This window comes from Anopheles stephensi, chromosome 3, assembly GCF_013141755.1.
Source record: "Anopheles stephensi strain Indian chromosome 3, UCI_ANSTEP_V1.0, whole genome shotgun sequence".
Lineage (NCBI taxonomy): Eukaryota > Metazoa > Arthropoda > Insecta > Diptera > Culicidae > Anopheles > Anopheles stephensi.
Window position 1 is genome coordinate 6927983 of NC_050203.1, and position 10716 is coordinate 6938698.

The following is a 10716-nucleotide window of genomic DNA, read 5'->3' on the forward strand; positions in this document are numbered from 1 at the left end:
TGTCAAGGAGATGAAAAGCATCTCTGCCTTGGTAAGCCTTCTCCAGCATAATCAACAGTTTCGATCAGTATCCATAATTTATTAGGTCAAGGTAACAGCAACAGCTACATCATCATCATTGGATTCCGAGGACAGCCCGTCGATGAGAGCAATCATCAGCTCTACAGTGACAATGAAGATTAAAGTTAATTGCTTCTACTCAGAATTTATCATTAACCTACCCCCCACCATTGCAATGTAAAAGCCTTAACACCCGGTCGGGGAATTGCCGTTGATCTATCAGCTTTATGATAAATTCAACAAGCTTTCCGCTGGAATAGGAAGTAAACCAACAACTGCCGTCCGAACGGAACAACCCCGATAAGGCTTACTCACAAAAATCATTACTATCCTTTCCATCATCTTTAAACACACACACACGGTACCCCCGGTTTATTTTTTGGGGGAAAGATGAAACGAAATGACCGGAAAATGATTCCTTTTTTTTCTTGTCAAACGCAGAAAACAGGCAGCCAGAACGGAGGTTTCTCTCTAGCTGGCGCACAAACATATGCTCGAAAAGCAATTGGATTATAGTTTGCGGTATTCCCTGAGGGCGACGATTATGTGTGGGATGTGCGGCCTGACGCTACGGTAGCTCAAGTCTCCGTTTAGACAAATCAAAGGGTATCATAGCACATCAAAGATGAAATTCTACCTTCTTTTGCCGAATAATCCAAGGCAAGTGTGCTGGTAGTTACATTTCTAGTTTGAACAATTAATTGCAGTTGTAGCGTAAAGCATCAAAATGTCAACAATAAAAGGAATTTTTTACACACTTCAAAGTATTATAGTAGAAATTACTATTAAAAATCAATTCAACTTACCTGAAACCATCGACGCCATTTTTATTGCCCACCGTTTTGTTGAATCCGTGTCACGTTAAGCTTCATCCTGGACCTAACGACTTCAATTCCTTCCCCAACCAGTTCACCAGTTTCTCATTATTGCACCCTTTTCATTCGACACTTCCAGCGGCCATTTCATACGCCACTATATTTCTAGCGCTAGGGATCAACCCTGTTATTACGAATTTAATAGTAAAGGAGAAAACAAGATAAATAAAACACTCATTGGACAGCCGTCCTCTAACCGACGTAATCGTTATCATCGTCATCATCATGCTCATCTTCATCGTCATGGTCGGCATCCTTCTTCTTGCGTGTGTACGCACGCTTTGAGGTGACCGGAAGTTGATCCGATTCCCCGTGCAGCAGCGAGTTCCGGTAGGTTACCAGTGGTTGCCAATCTTCCGACCGGCTCGATGGAATGCCCGCCTTTAGACGACGGTCCAGGAAGGTGAGACTGCAGGTGAAGAGAAAAAGCAAAATCAAACACAATTGACCATCCATTTTCGTTCCCTTTCCCGGTCGCCTGTTTGACACGTACATGAGCTTTTTGTCCTGTTTGATCAATTTGTTCGTCAATTCGGACAGCACTTCCAGGAAGGCGATGCACGGCGGTGCAGCGGACGGATCGTCCTGCTCTTCGTTCGATGACGTCACGGCAAAGTGAATGCCAGCGCGATGGAACACGGTGATCGCTTCCCGGTTCTTTACCGCATCCAACCCGAACGAAAGTGCGAAGCGTTTGGCCAATTCTTTAAGGTCTTGAAATTCTTGCGACGTACGCAAAACACGCCCGTCGGGTGACATTTCCTGCTGCTCTTTGAACATCTTCACCAGGCTCAAGCACATCGTCATCGAGCAATTTACTTTGTTGATTTCGCGCGTTTTGCCCAACGTTGTCTTGATAATATCTCCGTACTCATCGTAGTGCTGTAATTTTAAAAGCAAGAAGTTTAAGAAAGGACTGTCTTTTACATGGAAAGCTTTAACTTACCCGCAGATAGTGCTTGAAAATGTCTGCCGCCGCCTTAATCGGGAGAATATTGTACACAATGAGCTTACAGTACGCCGCCAGAAAGCTTCGCCGCTTGTGCAGCTCCTCGATGCGCGTCTCGTCGTGTCCTTCTTCCTGTTCGGTCGCAAACACCGTCGTCTGGACGAACTCGTTCAGCAACAGCTGCTGCTCCTCGTTCGGCGAGTACACGAGCGACTGTATGTTCTCGTCCGCATTGCTCTGCAGTTGGTCGGAAAACACTACCAGCAGATCACAGATCGACATAAATGCTGCCTCCTGTACGGACGATTCGCGATCGTACCGAACCAGATGGTTACAGGCGCTCAGATATTTGTGCAGATTGCGACCCAGCTCGTGCGCTTCCTGTGGCACCTGCGAGCGGTCACGTGTCGTCTCCAGATGGTACAGGCCCCAGTTGATGGAGAAAAAGCACGCCTCAATGCAGTACACGAGTGCATCCTTCGGAATGCCCGTATCGGGCGACTTGCCTCCAATGCGCTCCTCGATGTCCTGGTACAGCGAGTCGAACAAATTCCACGGATTGAGATTGTGGCTTGCGAACAGCGTGGACACTTTCTTCAGCGAGATGCTCACATTGTACACCTCATCTTCGTTCGGTATCTCGTCGCCTGCGATCAGCGTACGGTAGTCGTCGATCGCTTCCCGGTACCGTGTGACACATTCATCGATCACGTTCGAGCGCACCACATCGCAACGCGTGTAGATCGCACTGCCTTCAGTGCACAGGAATTCGAGCGTTTTGGCACACGTCTCAAGCACCTCACGATCCACGTGAGTGGACATGACGTGTGTCATTTTGTCCAGCAATGCCTGCAGATTCGACTCCTGCCGGGTGGTGGTAAAAAGCTCAATATCAAAGTACTGAGGGATAGCTAGCAAATTCGTCAGCTTCTCTCCGTCGGCGCTGTATTTGTGGAGCAGCAGTGGCAACGTTAGAATGAAGTGTTCCGTGAGACGCTGCTTATCGTCCTGCACCTGTTTGATTTCCTTGGCGCTGAGAGTCATCTTGCGGCTGCTGCCACGTCCTACCGGTGGTTCTCCCGTTGCCGATTGACGCACAGCACTGACCATAATTTCGATCAGCGTCGATTCCTGTTTGTTATCAAGCATTTCTTCAAACTGACCCGGTTCTTCTAGCAAAAGATCCGTGTAGCATTCCCAATCCTTCAACATCGGATTGGAATCGATGAACGAATCGACCAGATACGCACCGTGTTCGTGCAGTTCTGATTCAATAAAAAACTGAACCAAATCACGGATCAGGGGCGTATTGGGTAGACGCAGCTTGCCCCGCCTTGTGTACATGGCCGGAGCATTCGGATCCTGACAGAAGAGCCGAACGTTCAAGAATTCTGCTGCCGCCTGGGCGACTCCGCGGTGCGAAGAGTACACCAACTCGTACACGATTTCGCTGTCCTTATCCGTCAAGATATCTTGATGACTCCTACGGACACAAAAAATGGTTGTTTAAGTATTACTTCCTCCACAGCACGCAACTCCAGCATGAGAACTTACTTGAGAATATTGATGACCAGCTTTACCGCATGTACAGCCGCTTCGTACTCTTTGTCCAGCGTCATCGCTACAATACGATCCTTAAACTTGGACGTGAACAGCTCCAGCTTTCCCTTCAGCTCCTCGTTCTCGTACAAAGGCAGCAACGCCTGCAGACACTTTAGCCGCACGTCACCCACCTTGTCGTGCAGCGTCCAGCCGATGTACTTCAGATACGAATCATCCAAAAAGTTGGATGAAAATTTCATCATCCAGATGCCAATCTCGGACATGCAAATGGCCCGGATGTCGGGCAGCGTATCACGATAGCGATGCACAAACACGGACTTGAACATGTACGTCAGCATGTTCTTGATTTCGTCCATATTCTCTTCCAGCTCGGTACGCCGACTCATCAGCGATTCCAGCCGTTCGGCCGCTCGCTTATCCCGCGGTTTGGTCCGCTCCGTGTCGTACTGCCGGGCAGCCATATCGAACTGTACGGAAACAAGCAGCGCCACATCGACCAAAGCTGTCATCAGCTTCATGGCGGCCAGCGTTGCCGTATGGCGGAACGCTCGCACCTGCGAATCGGACAATCCGGTCAGCAGTGAAATTACATTATCCATCAGAAACTGATCGTAGATGATGGAGTACTGGCACTGCTTCACAAGCGTCTGCACAAAGTCACAAAAGTTCATCTTGAACTTTTTCCACTGCTGGCCGGACATCATCAGCGGGTACTCGTGGCTGTCCTCGTCGAACTCTTCCGTCATCTTGCGAATGATTGCCGTATGTTCCATGGCTTGCTGCATCTCGGGCGTTATTTTGCCCTTGCAACCGCTTGCGTGCACAAAGAAATTCATCAAAGCAATCAGTGCCGAATCCTTGTCCAGCTTGTACCGGGTGATCCAGTCATCCACGATAGTCGTGATGGGTAGCTTCGAATGACGCAAAATGTAGTACAAGCTCGACTCATCGGTCGTACTTTCCCGGTCCGTTACGACAACTCGCTCTTCCCGTTCCTCTCGCTCACGGTACACTCGGGGCGGTTTTTCGTGGTGTTCTTTCGGAACCGTTTCACGCGGTTTGCGTGGTGCCTTTCGTTTCTTCTGGTGTTGCTCTTTGGTGAAGAAATCGTCATCATCGTCATCCTCGATGATGGGCGCCTTCAGTGGGACACCGCCGCGGGCACGCAGTCGTGTCATACGGCCACGGGACGGTTCACCCGTTTCCTCCGGATGTGCACCATCATCGTGGCCACCCGACGACCAGCTTTCGTTGAGTGGCTCGCTACAAGGCACAGTAAAAATGGTATGTAAAGTTTTGCAAATGAATGTGAAAACTCCCCCACGCACTGACACACTTACGGAGGGTACAATTGTTCGGGCTCCTCATACTCCACAGGAGGATCATTCATGCGGATGCGTTTTCCACCGCGACGATGCATCTTTTCGTACGATTTTTGTGTGCACTATCTTAAACGACTTCAGCAACGGTGAGGAACCACCAGAAATAGAAAGTTCGGCTACTTTTTCAGCTTCACTGCGAGTTGGCGTCTGTTTTGCTTCGCTTGTGTATAAAATTTTGTCAGTGCTTGCTGTTTTGCTTCGCTTCGTTGCTGTCATGGCGACGAGCTGAAGTTGTGCCCATGCAGCAGCGGATTCTATATCAATAAATTAAAAAATAAGATTTTATTTAAAAAAGACATTCATAAATGAACATTATCATACTTTGACATGAAGGATAAAGGATTGTAAAATTTTTAGAAACATTTTAGTTACAAAAATATATAAAAACAATTCCATTCACTCCCACTGTGCTGCCCTGACAGATTTGTAAACAAACAACCCTAACCTGCAAATGTGTCACCAATCGGTTCGGTGCCTCGGTCTTCCCATCAGCCGGTGTTGTATAATATCCCGCCAGCGGAACCATTCAAAACAATGGCCTTCCGGATGTGTTTTCGCTCCAAAGTGTTGCCCCGGGACCATTTTATCCGGCGTCCCACCGTCGGTCAGGTGCGCAACGTATCGGTAAACAGTACGGGGCCGAGTTCGAAAGAAATCCGGCGTCAGTTCATAGACTACTTTACCGTCAAACACAACCATCGATTGATACGATCGAGCTCGTTGATTCCGTTCAACGATAGTACGATCGCGTTTGTGAATGCCGGCATGAACCAGTTTAAAAATGTCTTCCTTGGGACGGCCGATCGGCCCTGCCAGCGGGCGGTCAACTCGCAGAAATGTGTGCGTGTAGGTGGCAAACATAACGATCTGTCTGTCGTCGGTACGGATAGCTATCATCACACGTTTTTCGAGATGCTCGGCAACTGGTCGTTTGGGGATTATTTTAAGCGGGATGCTTGTGCAATGGCCTGGGATTTGCTCAAGAATGTGTATTGGATTGATATGGATCGTGTGTACGTTACGTATTTCGGGGGAGACAGCAGGTTGAACCTGCAGGCGGATGAAGAGTGTCGCGAGATTTGGCTCAGTTTGGGGTAAGCTTCATGGGCGCCATTGAGCTAAGACCGTTTAATAGCATCGATTCTTGTCTTAATGAACTAGGGTTCCTGCGGACCGTGTTCTTCCGTTCGGTGCACGTGACAATTTCTGGGAGATGGGAAACTCTGGTCCCTGCGGTCCATGCACCGAGATACATCTGGACCTTTCAAACGAGTACAAGAATACGAACGCGCGACAACACCTGGTGAATGCCGGTGTGCCAGATCTGACCGAGATTTGGAACATTGTTTTTATACAGTACAATCGTGCGCTGGAGGATGGCACGATCAGCAATCTACCTCAACGGCACGTGGATACGGGAATGGGGTTGGAAAGAGTGGTTGCCCATTTGCAGGGTAAGCTAAGCAATTACGACACGGATCTATTCGAACCGATCTTCAGGCGTATTCAGAAGGTAGTGCACAATTTCTATTCGGAGGCTGGACAAACCTAATGAACAGCTAATTGTATCTTCAGGTGACGAAAGTGGAACCATACCGAGGAAGCTTTCGGTTCACCGATAGCCACTACGAACTAGACACTGGTTATCGAATTATGGCTGACCACAGTAGAATGATCACGGCTTGTTTGGCTGATGGAATGTTTCCCTCCCAGAAGTAGGCACCCGTCGGGACTTCAAAAGCCGTTCGAGAATGATTTATAGAATACTTCTCTTATTGCAGCCACAAACTACGTCGCATCATTCGTAAATCGCTTGCCCTAGCAAATCGTACCTTCCGCCAGCCGGAACTGTTGTGCGAAACCATCCCCAGCGTGGTGGACGTTCTGGGCGATGTGTATCCCGAGATGGGCCGGAATCTGCCCACTGTGTTACAAATCATCGAACACGAACAACACTCGTACAGTGCGCTCAGCTCTAAAAGATCGGCCGAAACGAATGCGCTGCTGAAACAGTTTCCTCAGCTAGAGGAATCGGAAGTGCTAGAACATCCGGGTCTTCCGGGTGCAATGAAAGAGCTAGCGCAAACTAAACCCACCCATCTAAAGGGAGCCGGCATACACAAAATGTACGACACGTACGGGCTGGACGAGGAGCTGCTGGTGAAGCTGGGTGAAATTATGCATTTTTCACTCGATTTTCGGGACTACGAGCAGTACGTTGGTGCGCTGAAGGATGGCTACAAGCACGAGCTGGCCACGAAGCTTCAGACGCGTCTTTCCGCCTATCAGAACCTGAAGGAATCGATCGATAACACTACCCTAAAGCCAACACGTACCGAGCGTAGGTATAACTATGCGTTCAATCAAGAGAAAGGCATTTACGAGGTGGCACCGTGTAAAGCGAACGTGCGTCTCCTGCTGGACGATGAATCCCGCGGTCAGCTACACATAGTAACGGATCAAAGCAATTTCTACTGTGAAGCTGGAGGGCAACAGAGCGACACGGGACGGTTAACGATGGGAGGTGGAAAAAGCGTGGACGTGATCGCCGTTACCGATCACAATGGGTTTGTGATGCATTCCATCGCAAAGCAACCGGATGTCACACTGTCCGTTGGTGAGCAGGTTGAGCTGCAAGTTGACGCCGTCCGACGGACACAGCTAACCCTTCACCACACGGCAACTCATCTGCTGAACGCAGTCGTACGCAAAATGATCCCACTTCCGATGTGCCAACGATCGAGTGCCGTTTCCGAACGAGGCTTTCGGTTGGAGCTTGCCATCAGTGGGGAAAAGATTACGCTAGACCAAATAGCTGCGATCGAGAGTGAAATACGGTCGCTAATCAAGCGAAACGAACCAATCCGTGTGGCGGTGCGCAATGCCAGCGAGCTCGATTTCGCCACCATTACAACGGTCCCGGGAGAAACGTATCCCGATCGGGGGCTGCGAGTTGTTTCGATCGGCGAAGGCATCTCGCGGGAACTATGCTGCGGAACACACGCTACCAGCACGGGAGAGCTGCACGATTTTGCCATCACGAATGTAACGCAATCGAAGAATGGATGCTTTACGTTTCACGCCATCGCTGGACCGGCTGCCGGGAAGGTTCATTTCCAGGGCGCACAGATCCAGAACGATGTCAGCCAGCTGCAGCAAGACGCGGATCAGAATGAAACCCGACCGGAGGACATTACGATCATCGAGACGCGGATGCAGCGGTTGAAGAATGTGCTGCTCACCGGAACGGACAATAACATCCACCTGCCGTACTGCGTGAGACAGCGGTGCTTGAACGTGATCAATGCGCTTTATCAGAAGTTGAAAGATCGTTCGAGAGAATCGCTTCGCGAGTTGATCGACATTGAGATGCGCAATCTGATGGAGCAAAGGCCGCCGGCGAGCGATCGGTTTATTGTTCACTTTCTTGAGTGTTCCATCATCCTGGAGGAGGTGCAGCTGAGCAAAGCGACCCGTCACTGTACCGATCGTCCGATTCTGGTTGTTAGCATTACGGACAATCAGGTGAAGGCACGTGCAACGGTCCCACCGGCGATGGTAACCGATCGATTCAATGCGGAACGATGGTTGGCGGTGGTTGCTCAAATGTTTAAGGCACAGACGGCCGCACCGAAGGGACAGAATGCGGCCGAGGTGTGCAACATGAAGGCGCGCAAGATAAAGATGATGCATTTTGAGGCAACGCTGGAGAATGCGTTGCGGGCGGCCAAGACTTACGCGGAGGACCACTTCCGTTAGTGGTCCGATTGGGAAGCAAAGGGCACAAAAGGGCAGGAATAAAGTTGATCGAAATGCTTTTGTTTTGTTTAAAATGTCAATTGTTTTCTACCTGGGGCAAAGATAGCTTTTAGATTTTCCGGCTTTCCCAGCTGTATTTTGCGTCTAGACAACTAGCTTACATTTCTTGTTTGATCCTTAGCTTAACACACGTAACGTACGCTTCCTCCAAACCGGCCACGCCCCTTTACGCCTTGCCACTGGCAGCCTTTTCGCGAGCCTTCTTACCCTCCGTCAGGGCCAGTCGTTCCTTCTCCGTGAGCGGAGCGAGCAGCTTCGTCACCACACCCGTACCGAGCGTAATGTGTCCGTCGCGCAACGTAAACCGTTGACCCTGTTCCAGCACCATCGGTCGCATCAGCCGGAGCTGCAGCTTGGCATCCTCGCCCGGCATAATCATGTCCTTGCCAGGAATCTGTACCTGCGTCGCACAGTCCCACGTGCGCGAGAACATCTGCAGCTGGATGAAGCTGGTGAACGGCTTGTGCCGACCGCCCTCGTCCTTGCTCAGAATGTACACCTGCGCCTCGAAGTTATCGTTCGCCTTCATCGTGCCCGGTTTGCACATCACCATGCCGCGCTTGATATCGTCACGCTTAATGCCACGCACCAGTGCGCCGAGCTGGTCGCCGGCGTGCGCTTCCTCGAGAATTTTGTGGAACATCTCAATACCGGTGATGGTTGACTTAATAACCTGTAGAAAAAAAAAACGGAACGATCATGTTAGAACAAATGAGAACACGCGCGAGAGTCTTTAACGCCTACCTTATTGTAACCGACAAATTCACACTCCTGACCCTTCTTGAGCATGCCACGCTCCAGTCGGCCCGTCACGACCGTACCACGTCCGGGAATGCTGTGCACCGATTCGACCGGCAGCAGGAATGGTTTGTCCAGCTCACGGACCGGTGTCGGCACATACTTGTCCACCTCCTCCAGCAGCTTCATCACGGCATTAGCACCAATTTCCGGATCCTTACCCTCCAGCGCACACAGTGCCGATCCCTTGATAACCGGCACATTATCACCATCGAAGCCCATCTCCGACATCAGCTCACGGATTTCCATCTCCACCAGATCGACCATTTCCTGATCGGCCGCATCAACCTTGTTGATAAACACCACTATGTGGTTCACGCCAATCTGTTTCGCCAGCAGCAAATGTTCCCGCGTCTGCGGCATAGCACCGTCCGTGGCGGCCACCACCAGTATCGCACCATCCATCTGTGCCGTACCGGTAATCATGTTCTTAATGTAATCCGCGTGCCCGGGACAGTCGGTATGGCCGTAGTGCCGGTTTTCCGTCTGATACTCGATGTGAGCCACGTTGATCGTAATACCGCGCGCCTTCTCCTCCGGCGCATTGTCGATGTCGGTGTACTTTTTGCTCTCGGCCAGATCCTTATCTGCCAGCACCTTGGTGATGGCTGCGGTGAGCGTTGTCTTGCCGTGATCGACGTGCCCGATGGTGCCCACATTACAGTGAGGTTTGTCACGCTTGAACACTTCCTTCTCGGCGTAAAATCTGACCGGCACGGCACGAATAGCCGGAGACGACTTTCGCACCACATTCAGCCCATTGCCGGCGCAGAGAATCTGGGCGACCGTCTTGCGGGCAACTGCAAAAGCAACCAACAGAAAGGAGAAGAAAACAAATTGATTACAAAATTAACCTCACTTTACGCGATGGCAAACAGTGGAGATGTTTGCCGACAGAAAACATTAGCTGGCAGTAGTTTATAGCGCCACAAACACTCACCCGGGCTGAGCAGTGCTCGTAGAGCAAGGTACGTCGACATTTTGTCTACCAGTCACGTATTTTTCGGACTTTTGTTAAATGCAGAACGAACCGGACAAACCCGGAGCAGCAGCACGGAAAATTTTTCACTTTCTTGCGCAAGAACAACACCTCGGTTTGACGTTTCTCCTTGACGGTAGCTGTCACAACCACGGAACAGTGGGTCACTTTCATCAAGCGTAATTACATTTATTCTTCTTTAAATTATTTTTCAAGCATAAATTAATTGAAAAACCATGAAACACAAACTAAATTTTAAGAAAATAACAAGCAATAAAGGAATACTCTCAA

The 10716-nt window shown here is 50.0% G+C and overlaps 3 protein-coding genes across 3 annotated transcripts; 1 reads left to right on the forward strand and 2 right to left on the reverse strand.

Annotated features, from left to right (window-relative positions):
* Positions 1-1016: 1016 nt before the first annotated feature.
* LOC118510407 (cohesin subunit SA-1) lies at positions 1017-5040 on the reverse strand. The gene is made up of 5 exons (XM_036052160.1): positions 4788-5040; positions 3439-4710; positions 1882-3367; positions 1429-1817; positions 1017-1344 (listed from the first exon to the last, which is right to left on the reverse strand). The coding sequence occupies exons 1-5, from the start codon at positions 4865-4867 to the stop codon at positions 1128-1130; spliced, it is 3444 nt and encodes a 1147-aa protein (XP_035908053.1). The 5' UTR covers positions 4868-5040; the 3' UTR covers positions 1017-1127.
* Positions 5041-5274: 234 nt separating this feature from the next.
* Positions 5275-8662, forward strand: LOC118510409 (alanine--tRNA ligase, mitochondrial). The gene is made up of 4 exons (XM_036052167.1): positions 5275-5923; positions 5991-6342; positions 6405-6544; positions 6611-8662. The coding sequence occupies exons 1-4, from the start codon at positions 5364-5366 to the stop codon at positions 8586-8588; spliced, it is 3030 nt and encodes a 1009-aa protein (XP_035908060.1). The 5' UTR covers positions 5275-5363; the 3' UTR covers positions 8589-8662.
* On the reverse strand, positions 8646-10560 carry LOC118510416 (elongation factor Tu, mitochondrial). The gene is made up of 3 exons (XM_036052185.1): positions 10387-10560; positions 9393-10246; positions 8646-9321 (listed from the first exon to the last, which is right to left on the reverse strand). The coding sequence occupies exons 1-3, from the start codon at positions 10424-10426 to the stop codon at positions 8815-8817; spliced, it is 1401 nt and encodes a 466-aa protein (XP_035908078.1). The 5' UTR covers positions 10427-10560; the 3' UTR covers positions 8646-8814.
* Between the last annotated feature and the right edge of the window lie 156 nt (positions 10561-10716).

Bases quoted from the DNA above. Each gene is read 5' to 3' on its own strand.
- LOC118510407 (XM_036052160.1), bottom strand. From the start codon at position 4,867: ATGCATCGTCGCGGTGGAAAACGCATCCGCATGAATGATCCTCCTGTG. The intron at 3,368-3,438 runs GTAAGTTCTCAT...TTGTGTCCGTAG, and splicing joins CTGGTCATCAATATTCTCAA to GAGTCATCAAGATATCTTGA. The intron at 1,818-1,881 runs GTAAGTTAAAGC...TTAAAATTACAG, and splicing joins TTTTCAAGCACTATCTGCGG to CACTACGATGAGTACGGAGA.
- LOC118510416 (XM_036052185.1), bottom strand. From the start codon at position 10,426: ATGTCGACGTACCTTGCTCTACGAGCACTGCTCAGCCCGG. The intron at 10,247-10,386 runs GTGAGTGTTTGT...TTGCTTTTGCAG, and splicing joins ACGAGCACTGCTCAGCCCGG to TTGCCCGCAAGACGGTCGCC. The intron at 9,322-9,392 runs GTAGGCGTTAAA...TTTTTTCTACAG, and splicing joins AATTTGTCGGTTACAATAAG to GTTATTAAGTCAACCATCAC.
- LOC118510409 (XM_036052167.1), top strand. From the start codon at position 5,364: ATGGCCTTCCGGATGTGTTTTCGCTCCAAAGTGTTGCCCCGGGACCAT. The intron at 5,924-5,990 runs GTAAGCTTCATG...TTAATGAACTAG, and splicing joins GAGATTTGGCTCAGTTTGGG to GGTTCCTGCGGACCGTGTTC. The intron at 6,343-6,404 runs GTAGTGCACAAT...TTGTATCTTCAG, and splicing joins TCTTCAGGCGTATTCAGAAG to GTGACGAAAGTGGAACCATA.